Source organism: Gymnoscopelus braueri, assembly GCF_963280865.1.
Source record: "Gymnoscopelus braueri genome assembly, chromosome: 22".
Taxonomy (NCBI): domain Eukaryota; kingdom Metazoa; phylum Chordata; class Actinopteri; order Myctophiformes; family Myctophidae; genus Gymnoscopelus; species Gymnoscopelus braueri.
The window spans coordinates 37,714,741-37,734,271 of NC_137624.1; the positions used below are offsets into that span (position 1 = coordinate 37,714,741).

A 19,531-nucleotide genomic window follows, 5' to 3' on the forward strand; every position below is an offset into this window, starting at 1 on the left:
CTCCGTTTTGCAAAGCGATCCGAGCCCCAAACGGTGCGTCCCTCTGTCACAAGACACAAGGTGGTTATTGGTCGCGTGCCGATGTCCTGTCCTCTCCGTTCTCATTGTGAATGAAAGAATACTGTGCAATAAAATTATGTCTATCTTTTTGGTCCCTCCCTTGTGGTCAAAGACACGTTATATTTCCCCCTCTGTATCTCACTAGGGGTTGGCTGCCCTCCATGCCATCCAAGCAACAGTAGTAGTTCCTTCCACTGGACAAAAGAACATCCTTATTTCTTCCTCCAACCGTCAGTTAATATGACGTTGGCCTTTTTTCTGCTTACCGTTCAAAACCAGCCCAGAAAAAAAAAACATTGGTCCTTTTTAAGTGTGTCAGTCAAACTATACTATACTATCTTGTAGCAATGGCTCAAAGTCCTCATCGCTTGCTGTGGGCGGAGACTCTTCGTCGCTTCCCGGAAGGGGCGTGTTGACGTGAACGCCGGCCAATGACGACATGGAGTCTTTGCCGTCCGAGTGGGGCTTGTCTTGGGGCGACGACGGCGGTGAGGGCTTCTCAGGGATGAAGAGCGCCACCACGAAGGCGATGCAAACAACGCAGGCACCCAACAGGAAGGGAGGACCAGGGATGAGAGCTCTCTGTGGAAGGGAGACGTAAAAAAAAAACTGTGAGATGCGAATGTAAGAGGGAAAGCGACAGAGATATTAAGACATATAAAACTGAGGCAATACATACTCTAGTGTAGTCTAAATCACAGGTTTTTAGCTCAAAACCCAAAAGAGAAATTAGACTTTTGCCCGGGATGCAAGCTAGTGAAAATAGCAGATCTACAAGCTCACCGCGACGCGTTGTGAGCTTGTGGATCTTTTTATTTATTTATGGCAATTAGTGTATTTTTGAAACTTGAAAAATTTTGCAATTGTTTTTCATTGACTGCCAGAGTTAAAACCTCGTTCATAGCAGCCCTTGCCAGCGATTTTCGTGTTTTTTTGTTTCGTTATTTTGTTATTTAATTCACATATAGAAAGTCTAGCTGGACAGTTGAATCGTTTTGATCGTTCCACCACTAGAGAGCAGCACATACCAGCTTGATCGCCTCGCTGACATACTCCCCCCCCCCCACACCCACTCACAGAGTCAAACACATGAACCGGATGTGAAATGTCTCAGATTCTCTGGATCGGCGAAAATTACGATGTGATACACGACGGGGATGACTGTTCGTCACCCAGACCATAGATTATAGGAGGGGAGGTCTCCGATAGTTTTTTATAGCGTGGGAAAAAACGTTTGTTTCCCTATTATGGTCGAAAATGACTGGGGGGAAAAAAAAAAAACCGGAAACGGAACCCAAGTCATGAAACCGGATGCAGTGGTGGGTGACGTAAGTGGAACCTGAAACTTAGCCTGATTCATAACAGAATAGCGTGATCAGAGCATAAAGATCAATAAAGACCATAGATCGCATTAATGCGATCTTGGCGGCCAGGCGCGCTATTTATTAGATCGCATTAATGCGATAATGGCGGCCAATGAGTTAATTGATGAAAGTTTTTGTTTTTACTTTTTTAAATCTTTTGAAATAATAATAGATAGAAAGTAACTAAGTACATTTACTCAAGTACTGTTTACTTGAAGGACGACTTCCCCCATTTTTAACCTATCTTCATATAATTTGTCCTCACTAATGCCCATCATAAAATGGTAAAAAAATAATCGAGTCTGTCTGTGTCTCATAGGAGGGCTGTGGACACTTCAGAAACCCGCCTACCAGTGACAACCAGCCCAGAAAAAAAAACATTGGTCCTTTTTAAGTGTGTCAGTCAAACTATACTATACTATCTTGTAGCAATGGCTCAAAGTCCTGTGTGTGTGCTGTTACCTCTGTGGGACTGCTTATGGGAATGGGGTCTACTACGAATTCTCCTTGTATCGGGTCGACGTCTGTGTTGAGGTCAACGTTGAACAGGTAGAAGATAAATCCATAGAGAGCCGGTCCCAGACCGTTACACAGTCCTCTGATGCCAGTTATCATCCCCTGGACAACACCTGGATGCAACACACACACACACACACACACACACACACACACACACACACACACACACACACACACACACACACACACACACACACACACACACACACACACACACAAATGTGAGTACTTCTTCCATCACTGAGCAGCAGGAGAGGAGAGGAGAGGAGAGGAGAGGAGAGGAGAGGAGAGGAGAGGAGAGGAGAGGAGAGGAGAGGGGAGGGGAGGAGGGGAGGGGAGGGGAGGGGAGGGGAGAGGAGAGGAGAGGAGAGGAGAGGAGAGGAGAGGAGAGGAGAGGAGGATGAATAGACTGCTTTATGTAAAAAGCAGCTTGGAGTGTAGACAGATTACATGGCCAAATGAGATCAAGGCAGAGTGTGTCGGTGTGGAAATCACACTCTCAGCTGAGATGTCTTTTACCTTAATCTGTTTATACCGCCAACCATCAGCCAAGGTTGAAGTCTATGAGCAACTAAAATCTATTCTGACAGCCTGTGACTTTAACAAAGAGGTAATATTAATTGGTGACATAAATGTAAATTGAAGAAGATTAGGAAAAATCTCAAACAAATAACAGATTACTACAATCTCACTCAAATGATAGAGCAGCCTACGAGAATCACTAGCCACTCAGCAACTAGAATTGATTTACTGTTTTCCAACAAAGTGGAAAGAATCACCAAAACATATAATTTCCTAACAGGTCTGTCAGACCATAATATAATATTTTTTGCCAGAAAACTTTCAAAACAACGGTTCAGTAAAACCCAGCCCCAACCAATGGTCAGCACCATCCCAAAGAATCTACAACACAGCTTTGAGGTTGCCCTAAAAAGGGTTGAGTGGGATGACATCTACACATGTGGTGATGACATTGAAATTGGATGCAGTATTTTATTGTCCAAAATACAAAGTGTAATGGAATCTTTCACCAGGAGGAGGAGACAAAGGAAAGGGCAAAAAATTACCCTACCCTGGGTTGATGAAAATTGTAGAGCTCTTATGAAAAAAAGAGATATACTGCTTAAACAGTCATTAAAATCTGGTTTAACAACGGACAGGCAGAAATTTGCCCATGTACGAAACCAAGTCACCCAATTCCTAAGGAAGGCAAAAGCAAAATTGTACACCTATATCATAGAGAGTGCAAAAGGAAATGGTAAGAAAGTCTGGGAGTGCATAAAGAAACTGACAGGGAAATACTACAAACAGAACAATAATAGCTTAGAACTAAAAATAGACAACGCCCTGGTGAAAGATCCCCAAACCCTTGCTAGTACCCTAATTATGTTTTTTCTAAACTCTGTTAAAGAAATAACACAAATGTTTAATCCATCAAAGTTTGTACCCCGCCCTGTCCAAAAAGACCTCCCCATCTTCAATCTGGAGGAAATTACGGAAACCGAGGTGGCAAACATCATCAAATCACTAAAAGCATCAAAAGCCAAGGATGCCTATGGGCTCGATACAAACTTTTTAAAAACAAATGCAGATGCTCTGGTGGCACCGATCACACATCTGGTAAATCTGTCCATCAGACAACGCACTGTTCCTCCTCAATAGAAAGTTGCTGTAATAACACCAATCTACAAATCTGGCGCTAAAACTGAAATATCAAACTATAGACCCATAAGCATCCTACCAGTTATATCAAAGGTGGCTGAAAAGTGGATTGTCAAATCGATCATCAAACATCTAGACAAAGGCCACACCCCACTGCATCCCATGCAGTTTGGGTTTCGGGCCTTTCACTCCACTGAATCAGCAAACTGCCTATTCATAGAAAAATTGAAATGTGCTTTGAACAGAGCTCCCTGTGCAATGGCGGTGTTCCTGGACTTCAAGAAGGCGTTTGACACCGTCTGTCACCAGGTCCTCCTGTCCAAATTAACACATTTTAATTTTTCCCCAGAAGCTATACAATGGTTTAGTTCCTATCTATCCACCAGAAAACAGTGTGTAAGTGTAAACAGTGTTAAATCCCCCTACCACACCTGTTCGGTCGGTGTCCCCCAGGGCTCAATACTGGGTCCAATTCTGTTCTCACTGTACATAAATGACCTACCTGAAGTATGTAATCAACTACATGTCCAGATGTATGCAGATGATGCCGTTGTACTTGCCCATGGTAAAAGCTATGCAGAGGTGTCAATAATCTTAACCTCAGCTCTGACAAGCATTCAAGACTGGCTTATAGATTCATGTCTGCTCTTGAATGCCAAAAAGACAGTCTGCATGGCCTTCTCCAAAAGACCAGTTGTGTTGGAGTCCTCAAATGTGTTTCTGGGTGGGGAGGAACTTGAACTTGTCCCAGAGTTCAAGTACCTCGGAGTCATACTAGACTCAACCCTAACTTTTAAAAAACATGTGAAGAAAGTCACAAATACGATTAAATTCAACCTTAAAAATTTTAAACAAATTAGACCCTTCCTGACAGTTGGAGCTGCCAGATCGTATCTTCACTGTATGATCCTATCACACATTGAGTACTGTTTTACAAACTGGTCTTGCACTGGCGTGACGATCCTAAAACCCATCGAACAGCTCTACAAAAGTGCGCTCAAGGTGTTTGACAGGAAGCCTCACTCTTATCATCATTGTAACATACTCAGGAGGCTCAATTTTTTTAGCTTCGACAATTTCAAAAAGTTCAAACAGGTTGGGGTCATATACAAGACCTTACATGGTCTGTGCCCGCCCCCCCTAAGGGAATTCATTAAAAGGAAGCCTGAAAGAGGAATCAGTACCAGAGCAACCACTCGAGGAGATTGTGAAGTGCCGCACCGGCAAACAACCTTCGGTCAAAATGTCCTCTCAGTACAGGGTTGTGTAGCATGGAATGGCCTTCCTCTACATATAAGGGATTGTGCTACATTTCCATCTTTTAAATTCAATGTGAAAAGATGGTTGCTTGAAAACCAAAGCTGCAACCATTTGTGATCATATTTTAGTTTTTTTTAGGCTATGTGATGTAATGTAATTGTATTTCACCGTTTGTCTGTTTTCTGATGTTATTGTTTTTCTGTTTTTCTGTTTTGTGTGAGGACTGCGGATGAAAATTAGCATCTTTGCTAAATCCGGTGTATTTACGTTCATGTGACGTTCATTAATATGCTCTGTCCTGTCTAAATAAACAAATAAAGTAAAGTAAAAGACGGTGATGGTCATTTCCCTCACCTTGTTTATCAGGGTCAGCAGAGCGAGACACTAAGGCAGAGACCGCTGGGAAGGTTATGGAGGACATGGCTGCTACCGCACCTGCTGCCCACATCATCCTATAACACACACGCACACGCACACGCACACGCACACACACACACACACACACACACACACACACAGTTCAATATGTCACTGCACCTATACTGTACTGTGCTTGATTCAAAATCAAAATGTATCAACTTCACATTAAATGTCACAAATTGATTAAGCATTCGCACGCAGGCACACACACACACACACACACACACACACACACACACACACACACACACACACACACGTGTAAAAAAAACAACTCACCATGGTTCTGATCCAAGGCCATACCAGAAAAGCTGTACAATCTGGAAGCCCAGGCCCAAGAGAACTGTGTTCTTATTACCAATAGTCCTCATCAGCAGAGTTAGAACCAGAGTCTGGAGAGAGAGAGACACACACACACAGAGGCAGAGAGAGAGAGAGAGAGAGAGAGAGAGAGAGAGAGAGAGAGAGAGAGAGAGAGAAGAGAGAGAGAGAATATAATAATACAGTAATAACAGTAATACAAGCATTTTAAAGAACCGTTTCATTTTCATGGAAGCCAGGGGTTTCCATTCATTTCATGAATTCAAGGCTTCGTGGAGTGTGTAATTGATAGAAAATGAACTACTCCTGTAAGTGGTTCATTCCTACCTGTGCTACAATGCTCAAGATCCCCACCACGCCGATGTACACAGCGATGGTTGTGGCGGAGAAATTAAGGACCTGGAGAGACAGAAAACAGATATCGTTTTATACATTTTCACATTTTCACACATCTAACCTACTGCTGAACACACACGTGCTGATCTTTAGCTTCGGTTCGGTTCGGTTATAAAAAAATAAAAAAAAAGGCGAGGCGTTGTGTGCTTGTATTTCGGCTATTTCCGGCAAAGAGGTTTGGTGTAGAGGTAAAAAAAAAAGAGCAGACCAAGTACAGAGTGAAAGGTCAAGTTTACAAAGTATTTAGGGTTTAAGTGGTTAAATAAAATGTCTGACATTAACATGAATCCAACACATCACTGATGATAGTCTATAAGCTATCTATGAAATCTATGAAAAACACAATTGTATACAATTGTATACAATATGTAGGGGGGGGGGGGGTCCCTGCTTCATCTCTCTCTCTCTCAGCTAAGGGGTCTTTGACCTGAAAAATGTTGAAGACCCCTGCAAATAAAAAAAATAAAAAACAGCCTTAGACCCAACGATGACTACATCCAAATGGTCCAAAATTAACACAACAGAGGGGTCATCAACATGGCTGCTGCCGGAGCAGAGGCAGAACTGTGTGACCCTGGCCTCCTAAAGTAGGATTGTCTCAACCAGACCAGACCAGACCAGACCAGAAACACCTGAACACAAGGGGAAAAAATCATGTTAGTGTGTGACATAAAGTCACCACCAGGGGGGGGGCACGTGTAACACCAGGCAATTGGCAAAAGCCACAGCAAAGTTAATCTCTCAAGAACAGATTCTGCTCTGCGTTGGAATCTGTCGTGAAGGTTCGTCATAACGTGTACACACTGTGTGGGCGTGGGCGTGCCTTCAGATCAGGAAGCAGGCCGCGCTTTACCCAATCAAATGTAGTGGGCGGGATTCACGTGTCCGTCGATCCTGCCCCCCTCGAAACAAACCGAAACTAATTTAACAATAGCGTCCGCGGAGCAGACAAAACCACGGAAAGATATTCACATTTTAACTTACTCTTTCATCATAGAAACAAGTGGGCTTATAACCAAAACGATCCATGTTCTCTGGGAGAAGTGGTGTTAGTGTTCCGTGTAGAAATATTGTTAGTGGGAATGAAAACATAGTCGCACCAACCGGAAGTGATGCGCTAAAGGCATAACACAAACACCGGTTTCCTTGCGCTCTGGTGCTACGTTTTCTTCCGCCCAGAGCCAACAGACATAGAACAAACAGCAGAGGGCGCTGTTTTTCATTTTCAGTTGGCGATGGGTTCCCAGATTGCAGCAAAGTTAACTTGCCCTCTTTGTCTGAATAGATGCCATACCATTTACAAAGGAATTACTCCTGTGATATTTAGCTGAATACATAATCCTTAATATAATTAATATCTTTGCCCAAAATAGGTACTGTACTGTCCTCAATATAAGTGTTAAATATCTTGACAGTCAGATAAACTCCTCCTTGACATTAAGACTCTGAAGACAGTTGTTCCATATCCACAGGTTTAATAACGTTCAAGGAAGGTGAAACTGAAACATACAAATATGCATAGTCAAAATATATATATCATAACAATATGTCAAAAATACTCATCTACAATCTTCCATAAACATGTTAGCAATAAGTACATACCCACGATGCTATCAAACAGCTAAGATGTAGGTAGATGTTGCTGGATTATGACAGATGAAATACACAGCCTCTCTGTGCTCAGCCATGTGCTAAACTGACTTTACTTCCTGGTTACAGGTGATCACATGACATGCTGCAGGTCACATGACTATTGATACATTCTGCTCTTAAAGTGACCACACCCAATTACAGAACATACAGAATTGCTTTAAACAAAACACTCTATAAAATATAAGCTTGCAACTTAAAATGTTGTAACTAAACACTCCCCGTATGGCGTGGTTACACGTCACTCAATAAGACTAAGACACCATATCAAAACTTAAGCATTTGGGGGGAGAAGAAGCACTATGTCTGTGATAGGCCTGCGGAAGAGTGAAGTCCCTCCTGGTTTAATGACCTTCACATCGACTTGGCGCACCCTGCTGTCTTTGCTAGGGAAGGTCTGAGTTATCAGTCCAAGAGGCCATTCATTTCTTGACACTTGGCTGTTCTTGAGGAGAACAACACTTCCTAGCTCGATGTTTGGATGAATGGACTGCCACTTCTTGCGTGGCTGTAGTGTTGGGAGGATTTGCTTCCGCCATCGGTCCCAGAAGGTGTTGGACAGGTGCTGAACCTGCCGCCACTGACTCTTGAAGAGGTCCGATGCTCCAAAGTCAGCTGCAGGAGCATGAACACAGTTCACTTTCTGCGTGAGTAGAGCAGCTGGAGTGAGTAGGAAGGAATCGTCGGGGTCAGTTGTCACAGGCACAAGAAGCCTGGCATTGATAATGGCTGCAATGTGGCGTTTGCCGGGAATAATCAAAGGAGTTCTTTCTCTCTGATCAAGGCTTGAATGGTGGAGACGACCGCCGACTCTCAGAAGGCCTTGTGCGTCAATGAATGGATCCAGGTTTTTAAGAGGACTACTTTTTGGTATCTTCTCGTGCTTTTGGATACATTTGATCTCTTGACCGTAAAGTTCCTCTTGTACGGCTTGGATGATGATTGCTGAGGCTTGATCGGATTCCTCGGTTGTGAATTCTGCTTTGCAGTAATGCCAGCCCTTGCAAGAGCTGTTCTTCTGAGGTGTCCTGAAGAGACGGGCTATGTGTAGGAGGCGAGTAATAGCACGACTTAGTGACTTCCAAGAAGAAAACTTGGTGAATCTTTGGGAACCAAGCTGCTTGGATGATGTGACAGTGCTTAGAGTGGACACTAGAGGCCGGATGTCTGGGTCTGAATTTGGATCGACAAGGTCGTGCACAGATTGGTGTAGGCCATGAATAGCCACTGCAGGTGAGGGGTTATTATCGAAGACGTGGACTGTCTTTTGATACTCTACAATGTCTTTGGAGTACATCTGTTCTATTTCTGCAGTAAAGGCAATTGCTTCTTTCCTGAAGCGGATCATTACCGCAACCAGTGTGTTGTTCCAATCAGGCCCAGTTAACAGCACATCGTTGAGCGATACACCGTTGTATTGGGCACTAGAATCAAACACTACTCTGATTTTCTTGGGCTTCTTTGGATGGTACACGCCGAATGTTGGCAAGTACCACTGTTCCTCCTCTTCACTGACAGGAGGGGCTAACTCAGCGTGGCCATTTTTGAACATCTTGTCCATGAAGCTGAAGAAGTGTTCTCTCATTTCAGGCTTCCTCTCAAGGTTGCGCCTGAGAGACATGAGATGCTTCAGTACTTGAGGCCTGTTGTTAGGGAGCCCCTGACGTGGGCACTTAAAGGGTAATGGGGCTATCCAACTGTTGCTTGGATCTCTCTTTAGTCCTTCATCCATTATTTTCATGAAGGAGATATCCTGAATTAAGGGAGCCACCTGATTGGCGTCTTTGATTCGCTTAAAGACAGTGCATCCCAGGTGGTCAGGATCACTGGTTGTTTTCTCCTCAGATGTTGGGGGGTGGCTGGTGATCTGCACATCACTGTATGTTTCCTTAACATGGAACACGTTAGGGCATGGTTCAAAGAGAGTAGGGCGTTTTAGCTCTGTGGTGTTCGTGAGGAAGGTGTTGACTGATGGTGGTTTGTGGACGCTACCTAGACATACATTGCCGACAATGACCCAACCCAAATCTAACTTCTGCGCATAGGGTAGGTTGTGAGGGCCGTTCACCCGTTTGCGGACTTTATGCACCCTGATAATGTCCCGACCCAAGAGAAGCAAGATTGGGGCATGTGGGTCAATGTCCGGGATGAGGTGTGCAACTGACTTTAGGTGTGCATGATGGAGAGCGACATTGGGGGTTGGAATCTCATCTCTATTATTGGGAATCTCATTACATTCTATGAGACTTGGTAATGGGATGCGAGCAGTTCCATCCAGAGATTCCACCTCATAGCCACTGGCCCTTCTTCCTGTGGACTGTTTTACTCCAGCGCACGTTCTCAGCGTGTAAGGAGCGCTTGGACTCTGGTCATTGAACACGTCGAAGAACTGTGAATGAACTAGCGACCTGTTGCTTTGTTCATCCAAAATCGCATACAGTTTCACTGCTTTGTCTCTTTGGCCAGCTGGATATACTTTGACAAGACAGATTTTGCAGCAGGATCGGTCTGTCAGATCCCCGCCACAGACTTTAGTGCATCTGGTGGTAACCTCAGATTGGGAGGACGTTTCCTCCTCCTCCCCGCAGTGCTCAGATGCAGGAGCCGCATCTACTGTCCAGGGTGCGGGCCCGGGGTGAAGCGCTGTGTGGTGTCTCTCACTTTTACATTCGGAGCATTGCACTTTAGCTTTACAGTCCTTTGCAAAATGTGTTGACGATGAACAGCATTTAAAGCACACGTTATTCTCTTTTAAGAATGTTTTGCGTTCTTCGATGGGCTTTTCCCGGAAGGTACGACACTTACGTAAAGGGTGCGGTGACCTATGAATGGGGCACAGCTTATTGCAGTCATCAGATTTTGTTTGGGTTTCATCAGCATCAGAAGTAGCTTTGTGAGATACCTCTGTTTTGTGGACGAAGACTTCCCGTGGTTTGTTTGACTTCCAAACTGTTCTCTCAGTCTTGGGAGCCATGTCTGATTGAGACATGAAGTTGAAGCTTGGATCACGTAGAATGCTAGCCTCCTGGTTAATGAATTCCACAAAGAAGGAAAAGGGAGGATAATGAACATGATTTCGCCGCTTAAAGGATGCACCAGCTGACGCCCACTTTTCTTGTAGACGAAAAGGGAGCTTCTGCACTATTGGGTTGACTCCTCTTGCTGTGTCGAGGAGAGCAAGACCAGGCAAGTCACCTTCTCGCTTGGCAGAATGAAGTTCCATTAGTAGATCACTCAACTTTGTTATTTTCAAATAATCTCGGCCTGTTATCCTTGGAAAGGTTTCAAGTCGCTTGAACAAAGCATCTTCAATCACTTCTGTTGAGCCATAAGTTTGATCAAGTCTGTCCCATATCATTTCCAATCCATCCTCTGGGTGGTTGATGTGTATTGCTCTTAACTGTTCGACTTGTTCTGCTGAGTCTTTACCAAGCCACTTAAGCAGAAGATCCATCTCCTCACTTGGTGTCAGATTCAATCCAATGGTTGCAGACGCAAAAGAGCGTTTCCAGGCCCTGTAGTTCTGCGGTTTGTCATTAAATTGAAGTAAGCCTGTCGCCACAAGCTCACGACGGGCTAGGTATCTAACAAAGTCATTCATGTTTGAGCTGTCATTTTTGGAGTTTGGAGATACGGGAGTAGAACGATTGTCGTCATTTTGAGATCTGGAATACTGTCCAGAAGTAGTATGGTCCGTCTTGAACCTAACTTCACGTGTCTCATAAGCAGTATAAGGTGAGGTAGGATAAGGGGATTGGGAAGCAGTATTGGTTTGATCTGGAATGAAGGGTTTGGCTTCAGGTTTGAGAAGTGAAGGTGATATGCTGTAGCTACGGCGTGGCTCTGTTTTTACTGGGAGACCACCATCACGTGCCTGAAGTTCTGTCTCTTGTACTTGTTCAGTCTCTAGTACATTAGATTGGTCAATGACATATTGTTCAGTGCGTTGTGAGGCATTCAAGGCAGTAGAATCAAATTTGAACTCACCACTGAGTTTCTCGCTATAAGCATCAGCAGCAGCTTCGAATATTTCCGCTTCAGCAACTGCCACAGCTGCCTCTTTTTTATAATTGAGCATGTCCATTGATGCTTCCACTTTAGCTTTTTCTAGCTTCAGATTGATTTCCTCTTGAGCAAAGGCAAGACGAGTTTTTGCTGCTTCTGCTTTTGCTCTCGCCTTGGCTGCAGCAGAGCCAGTTGATCGTGCCGAACATGTGGCATGGGAGCGTGTCTTTAATGTCGACGACGCTCTCTCAGAAGGTGCTTTTTCAGACATGGTGCAGTTGAATGATGTTTGTACACCGCTCTGCTGGTCGACCACTGGTTGCGTGAGATGACGATGATTGTATCGATATCTTCCAGCTTGCAATACGTTATCTTGCCCACTAGAAAGCCGTGGTTTCACTGTACTGTCCTCAATATAAGTGTTAAATATCTTGACAGTCAGATAAACTCCTCCTTGACATTAAGACTCTGAAGACAGTTGTTCCATATCCACAGGTTTAATAACGTTCAAGGAAGGTGAAACTGAAACATACAAATATGCATAGTCAAAATATATATATCATAACAATATGTCAAAAATACTCATCTACAATCTTCCATAAACATGTTAGCAATAAGTACATACCCACGATGCTATCAAACAGCTAAGATGTAGGTAGATGTTGCTGGATTATGACAGATGAAATACACAGCCTCTCTGCTCAGCCATGTGCTAAACTGACTTTACTTCCTGGTTACAGGTGATCACATGACATGCTGCAGGTCACATGACTATTGATACATTCTGCTCTTAAAGTGACCACACCCAATTACAGAACATACAGAATTGCTTTAAACAAAACACTCTATAAAATATAAGCTTGCAACTTAAAATGTTGTAACTAAACAGGTACAGCAGGTTGAAAGTGGTTAAACAATATATTTTTAGGGCATATAATAACCCTACTTACCCAAATCAAACGATTAAATGCAGGGAATAATTAATTACTTCTGGCAAACCAATTTATTATTATCATTATTATTATTATTATTAGTTTTTTTTCCCCCACATGTAGTGTGGTCCTGGACCTGGTGAGACGGAGGAGGAGCCTGGCCAGGAGGCCATCCACAGAGCCTAGCCCCTCCACGTGCCAGAGCCTCCGCTCTCCCCCATTCCTGGCAGAGTAGTTTCGGACAAGCGTATTGAGTGGCCCTGTCTTTCCCTATTTAGGACTGACCGTGGGTAGCTACCTGGGACGTAAGTCGGGGCTTGATCAACCCTGGCTGGGTCACCTGGGTGAGGGTGTATGTTGCGAGACCCGAAACATCCTATGACCCCAGGCTACAACACTGATGATACGTCCCAGGTGCATCCATGTGATGTTTTTTCGTTATGGTACCTGTTGATGTGCTACCTACCCCAACTATGGCTTGTGGAGGGTCTAAACTAGTGGTTCTCAACCTGTGGGTCGGGACCCCCAGGGGTGTGTGTGTGTGTGTGTGTGTATGTGTGTGTGTATGTGCGTGTGCGTGTGCGTGTGCGTGTGTGTGTGTAAAAAAATTAAAGAGGATTACCGCATTGAAAAAAAAAATGGTCAAACATTGGCCAAAAAATATAAGACAGAGGCAAATATTTTGAACATAGCAGATCTAAAAGCTCACAACGCCTTTTGGATCTTGTAGATCTTGTGGATCTGCTATTTTCACAATGGTTATCTGTGGAACCCAGTCCCCAGTTCAAATATGATTATCTTGGGGGGTCCCCAGTTCAAATATGATTATTTTGAAAAGGTTGATAACCACTGGTCTAAACTACCACACGATTCCTCTGATACAAAGCTCCTCCAGTACAAAGTAGCAGTAACAGTAGTATATACAGTATCAATAGTCTTACCTGTCTCAGGTACAGGAAGAAGCTGGAGTATTGTCCAGCCTCAGGCAGGTACGACAGGAACACAGTGATACAGATGAGCAGAACGGTTTTGTCCTGGCCGACCTTCCTCAGAGCCTACAAGGAGAGACAGGCCAGCAGGAGACCAGTTAAGACGACACACACATCTGGTCAATCCATTATTATTAGAGCCCTCCTTCAGAATTAGCACCTATAGCAGCAGATGAATGGACTACATTACATAGTCCATCCATCCACCCATACACTCACCCTCCCACCCATCCAGTCAGTACCGGTGTTGGGCAATATTACTCAGGAGAGTAATATGTTACTTATTATTATTACTCCTTAAAAAAAGTAATAATATTATATTGCTTATTACTTGGAATCAAGAGTAATATATTACATTACATATTATATTACATATTACCCCCACGACCCACACACACACACCCGCAAAAACAAAACAAGAGATGTACAACAACACAATCTGTTTAGCCAGCTCCTTTTAGAACTGAATCCAATTTTTGGGAATAATAATAGTCACCAATCAGCCAAAAAGGCTATAAGATAATGCAGCAATCTCTCTTGACCTTTTAAATGAAATGTTTTCAAAAGGCAGCTAACAAAACCTGAGTAATATGTAATACGTATTTTTTTTTACATATTAATATGGTATCATATGACTGTTTTGGCAGAGTAATACCTTACACTACTCGTTACTGGGTAAAATAATAATATTACAGTAATATATTAAAAGTAACTCGTTACTGCCCAACACTGGTCAGTACTCACGCTGAAGGGGTCAGCCTGTTCCCAGGATATGGGCGCTCCCCAGGTGTTCAGCCTCATCTTCTCGGGCAGCGACTCCGGCACCGCCAGCAGGATGAAACAGACGTCCGCCAGCGCTATCAGGGTGGCCACCAGCACCACCAGGTTGTCGCCGTAATACGCCGACAGGTAAGCTCCTATAGCGGGACTGGTCACGAGGCTGGCCGCAAAGGTGGCCGACACCTGGAGGAGACATGAGAAGAAGGAGTGAATTATTATTAAAGGAGAATTTATTTTCTTATTTTTTTTTGTGATATCCGACTTTCATAATGACAGAAACCTCGCCACCGCGTTTTTGTCTCAAATGGGCCGCCGTAGTGTTTATAACAAGCTTGGATGAAATCCCGGGTGAAATCTCGTCTTGCGAGACTTTCGGAGAGGCGCATCTAACGCAAACACCGTGGAGAGTTTTCTGTCAATATGAAAGTCAGATATCACCAAAAAAAAAAACGTGATCTAGCGCATGAATCGTCCGCTCATGTTTTTTAGCTGCGGTGGAATCGGGATGGAGTTATGAAAATGTTCTACTGCACCACTCCTCCTAGGATATAATAACTTCATATAAATGTAAGAAAAAGGCTAGTCCGAAATCTAAGCCTCCTTTAACCCATTTAGACCCACTTAAACTTCAAATATTTGTTCAAAAATTCCAAAAATATATGTTGCTATATACTGTACATACAAAAGGGGTTCCCGTCCTGAAAGGTATAGTTACAGAAAGGGGTTCCCGCCCAAAATGGGTTAATACGCACATGAACCCTATTTTGGGGGGGGGGGAATTGTCCAAAACAAATTTAAAATGGTCAAAACATGTTTGAAAAATAGCTCTCATGACGCGTCGACAACGTTGTTGCGATGACAAAATAAACAAAACGGACAAATTAACCTGTGTCATTTTATAGTTTAGTTTATAGTTTTTATAGTAATATCTGCTATTCAAAAATAGCAGATATACAAGCTCATAGCGCGGCACGAAGTGACGTGCTATGAGCTTGTAGATCTGCTATTTTTGGAAAAATCATGAACATTTTTGCAAATCTTTTAATACATATATTGTTTTAACTCGAATCTTTGCTTCTGGGGGTCCCTGGAACAAAATATTTTGAGATGGGGGTCCGCGGTTAAATACATATTATTTTGGGGGTCCTTGACATGAAAACGTTTGAGCACCACTGATATGGCAACATACGTTTTTTCAGAAAACTGTTATATCAGAAACACAACCCTGATCCCATGGGAACGACGTGACCTCAGTACGTTCTCACTGTATTCATCAGTGTCAGTAGACATTAATTCAGCACTTTGCTTGCTTGCAAAAAATAATGATTCCTGAGCTAAGCAAAAAAACGTATTGATGGCACTTCTCTCTCACCTAATTAGACCCCTCCCATACCTCACTCTACCCTACTTTGTGTATACTGTATGTGCATGCATCAGTGGTGGAAGAAGTACTCAGATATTTTACTTAAGCCAGTTCTGCAGTTATACTTGCTGTAAGTCACTGTGTATAAACACATCAACTTGATTAACTAGAATGTCCAATGTAAACTTGGGCCAACCCCAGTCCAGTCCAATCTAGTCCAATCCAGTCCAATCCGGTACATTATTTCTCAGTATACTTCAGTGGTTCATTTTGCTGCCTCAGCACATAGTTCAACACATGACACCTGTCTGATGGTAATTGAGTCAGAGAGAAAATGTGGAAAAGTGATAAATCCTCAGCAAAGCGATAAGAGAGACTTAAACAGTGAAACAGTGAAAAGAATACTGCCGTGTTCCTTAAGTGGTCTCGCGCACTAGGTAAGTGCCTCTGTAGGTGAAGAAATAAGAACCAGAGGCTACGTGTTTGGTATCAAGCTATCCAATTCCCATCCAGTCTGGATGAAGTGGGACTTCTTTCACTGGTGCACAGTAAAATCCAGAGTTTTAATTCAAAGGGATAGTTCACCCTACAAATAACTTTTTTTTACTATCGATTCGTCACCCCATGGAGACTTTAGTACTTTATTGTACTACAGCGTCACACAAAAGCATCAAAAGTAGCAGATCTGCAAGCTCAAAACGTGGCGTGAATCACGGCGTGAATCGACACATTTTGAGCTTGTGGATCTGCTACTTAAAAAAAAATATCCTGAAAAGTAGCAGTTTTGGACATAATGAGGTTTCTACCCGACAGAAACGATATACAAAATGTACGCTGCATATTTTTTACTGCACTGTTTCTTCATCTAGTTCTTTTCTAGAGGTTCCCACAAATTGCACATCACACTCACACATTGTCAGCAGCAACACATTGTTCACATTTGAAGAAAATGAAACTCCTGTACCTGACGAGAGGCATGCACACTGTTGTCCTCTACTGTTTGGAAAACACGTAGCTATTGTAGTTTTCATTTTACGAACAGTATTTTATTAAAAAATGATTAGAACATTAACCCATTAAAACCGGCGAAGCATCACATTTTAACCACTTTAACCATTATTTTATACTTTGGCTTCTCAAAAATAACAGATATACAAGCTCATAAGCGCTTGTAGATCTGCAATTTTTTTTTAATCGTGAACATTTGAGCAAATCTTGAGCAAAATTTTGAGCAAATATCTTTAAAGCGAATATTTTGTACTCAAATATTTGCTTCTGATGGAATTTTTTTTTTTTAGATGGGTGTCCGTGGCCAAATACATATCATTTTGGGGGTCCTCGACATGAAAACGTTTTGAGCACCACTGATATACTGATAAAGCAACATACATTTGTCAGAAAACAGTTTTTAGAAGACATTTTTAGAATCGGGTCTCCGGTCCTAATGGGTTAATCAATATTGTAATTGAAAATCAATTTCATGTCACATCCCAAGAAGGTATAAGACAACATAAAGGTTAGCGATCAGTCCTTACCAGACCATACGCGGTACTCCGCTCTCTCTCGTCCGTCACGTCAGCTACATAGGCAAAGATGACGGAGAAGGTGACGGAAAAGGCTCCAGACATGGCGATCGCTGCAAAATACCACCTGGAGAAGAGACAAGACAAGAATAGTAATATTAGATTACAGGCCTTACACGGGGAGATGAAACACAAGCATTCAGGCCCTCAGTCATCATGCATTGTGTTCGACTGAGTCAGCCTGGCAGCGATACTAGTACATACTGTATCGTCTATTAGTCAGATCTGCGTCAATCCTGTCCCTGGCTCTCCAGACGTATTACATCCGGAAGTAAGAGATACACAGTTAAATACCAGGGAGGGACTATGGCTTGTGCACATTGTGCACGTACACAGGGGCCCTCGAGCCAAGGGGCTCGAGGGCTGAAAATCTACTTTTCGATTAGTCAGTCGGAGACCCCTTGGTCCATTTCATCTACTTCCACCGGGCAGATTTCAAAATAAAACCTATGTTGTCTAATGACATTACACGAGTCCAATTGTGTAAAATAAAATACACTCTTGTTTTGAAAGCCTCCCAGTTGTAGGAGGAAATCCGATTTCTATTGAAGCCATCCGACAAGCAATACAACGGACCTGGATTAAACGCAAGAATTTGGCAAAACTTCATATTTACAAAAAGAAAGCCACATGCTTGTGATTTACACCATGTAGACACTTTGGAAGTTTGTTCTCTCTTTCTACCGCCCCTCCGTTGGAGCAGCTAGGTGAGTCTAATTATCTCAACTGGTTAACTTACAGTAGCCGAGGCGTGGTGATTTTGTGCACATTTTCACTTGAATCCGTCCATGTTAAATACTCAATGTTAATTTAACTTTGAGAGTGCACAAATACTGACAAATCCTTTTCAGGCCTTGTGACTATCACATAAAATATTGAACAATGCAGCATTCAATGCAGCAACTCTCATATCCTCTTTCCATTTAAAGGGGGACTTGATTTTAACACCCCCCTCTCCTATACACGAATCCACAGAGCGCTTCCCTGTAGGTATGGCACCGCCCCCTTTAGGTAGGCCGCCATTACTGCGGTGTCAATATCAGTCAGCTGCTACTACGCTGATATTGACACCGCAGTAATGGCGGCGCTACCTAAAGGGGGCGGCGCCATACCTACAGGGAAGCGCTCTGTGGATTCGTGTATATAAATCCCATTCAACTTCAAACTCCACGTTAGACTCATTGAAAAACACACGTCCCTGCTTCTGGTGACTGATATTGTCCTTCTAATGAATGGGGGAGACCTTCACTTTTCAATACGTTATTTAATGCATTGACTTCAGGGATTTCATGCATGAAAGTGCTTAATGCATTATTACATTACCTCATCGAAAAATGTTTAGGACAAAATCACTGAGTTTGAAGCTGAATGGGCTTATATAGGAAGGGGGCGTGTCTGATGAAATTAATATCTAAATATTGAATCAAGCAACTTGAAAACTGTCTGGGGTGCACACAAAAGGCAAAGTAGACCCCAGAAGTGTTTTAAAGTGAAATTTAACCCATTAAAACCGGGAAAGCATCCGTTTAGAATAGTGGTTTAGAACAGTATTTCTCAAAAATAGCAGATATACAAGCTCACAGCGCGACACTTCGTGCCGCGCTGTGAGCTTGTACACCTGCTATTTTTGAACATTTCTTTTTAAATCTTGAAAGTGTCTGGGGGTCCCTGGCACAAAAGAATACCAAATACATATCATTTTGGGGGTCCTTGGCACAAAAAAGCTTGAGAACCACAGATTTTAGAAGGCATTTGTAGAATCAATCGGCCTCAGGCTTTAATGGGTTAAAAAGAAACAGGGTTTCTGGTGACACTCACCAGGGGCTGAGCCTCATTATAGGTATCGGGGCGCAGGTGAAGAAGACGGTGACCAATAGGAATGACCGCCTGCCCCACACGTCAGACAACGCACCAATCAGGGGAGCCGACATGAACGACAGGAGACCCTGGACGGGAAGAGATGAAGGCGTGGCTTAAATAAAAAATCATAATAATAATATAATTAAGCTTAAATATAATAATAATGACGACAACAACAACAACAACAATTTCCACAAGCTGTGGTTTCCAACTCCAGTCTAGGACCCCTGATACACTGCTGGTTTTCTCTCCTACCAGGACCTTAACTGAATTCACCTGGTCACCTGTGAGGACCAGAGTTGGGATCCAGCAGTGGTGGAAAGTAACTAAGTACATTTACTCAAGTACTGTACTTACGTACAATTTT

At 43.0% G+C, this 19,531-nt stretch overlaps 1 protein-coding gene across 1 annotated transcript in view; it reads right to left on the reverse strand.

Annotated features, from left to right (window-relative positions):
* Positions 1-352: 352 nt before the first annotated feature.
* The window catches only part of mfsd14ba (major facilitator superfamily domain containing 14Ba), a 25,347-nt gene continuing 6,168 nt past the window's right edge, over positions 353-19,531 (reverse strand). The window contains exons 4-12 of the mRNA XM_080419073.1: positions 19,123-19,250; positions 17,257-17,371; positions 14,323-14,541; positions 13,531-13,644; positions 5,934-6,005; positions 5,565-5,677; positions 5,220-5,317; positions 1,887-2,053; positions 353-642 (exon numbers count right to left, since the gene is read on the reverse strand). Coding sequence (XP_080275199.1) covers positions 385-642; positions 1,887-2,053; positions 5,220-5,317; positions 5,565-5,677; positions 5,934-6,005; positions 13,531-13,644; positions 14,323-14,541; positions 17,257-17,371; positions 19,123-19,250 — 1,284 coding nt within the window. The 3' untranslated portion in view covers positions 353-384. The remainder of the gene's footprint in view (positions 643-1,886; positions 2,054-5,219; positions 5,318-5,564; positions 5,678-5,933; positions 6,006-13,530; positions 13,645-14,322; positions 14,542-17,256; positions 17,372-19,122; positions 19,251-19,531) is intronic.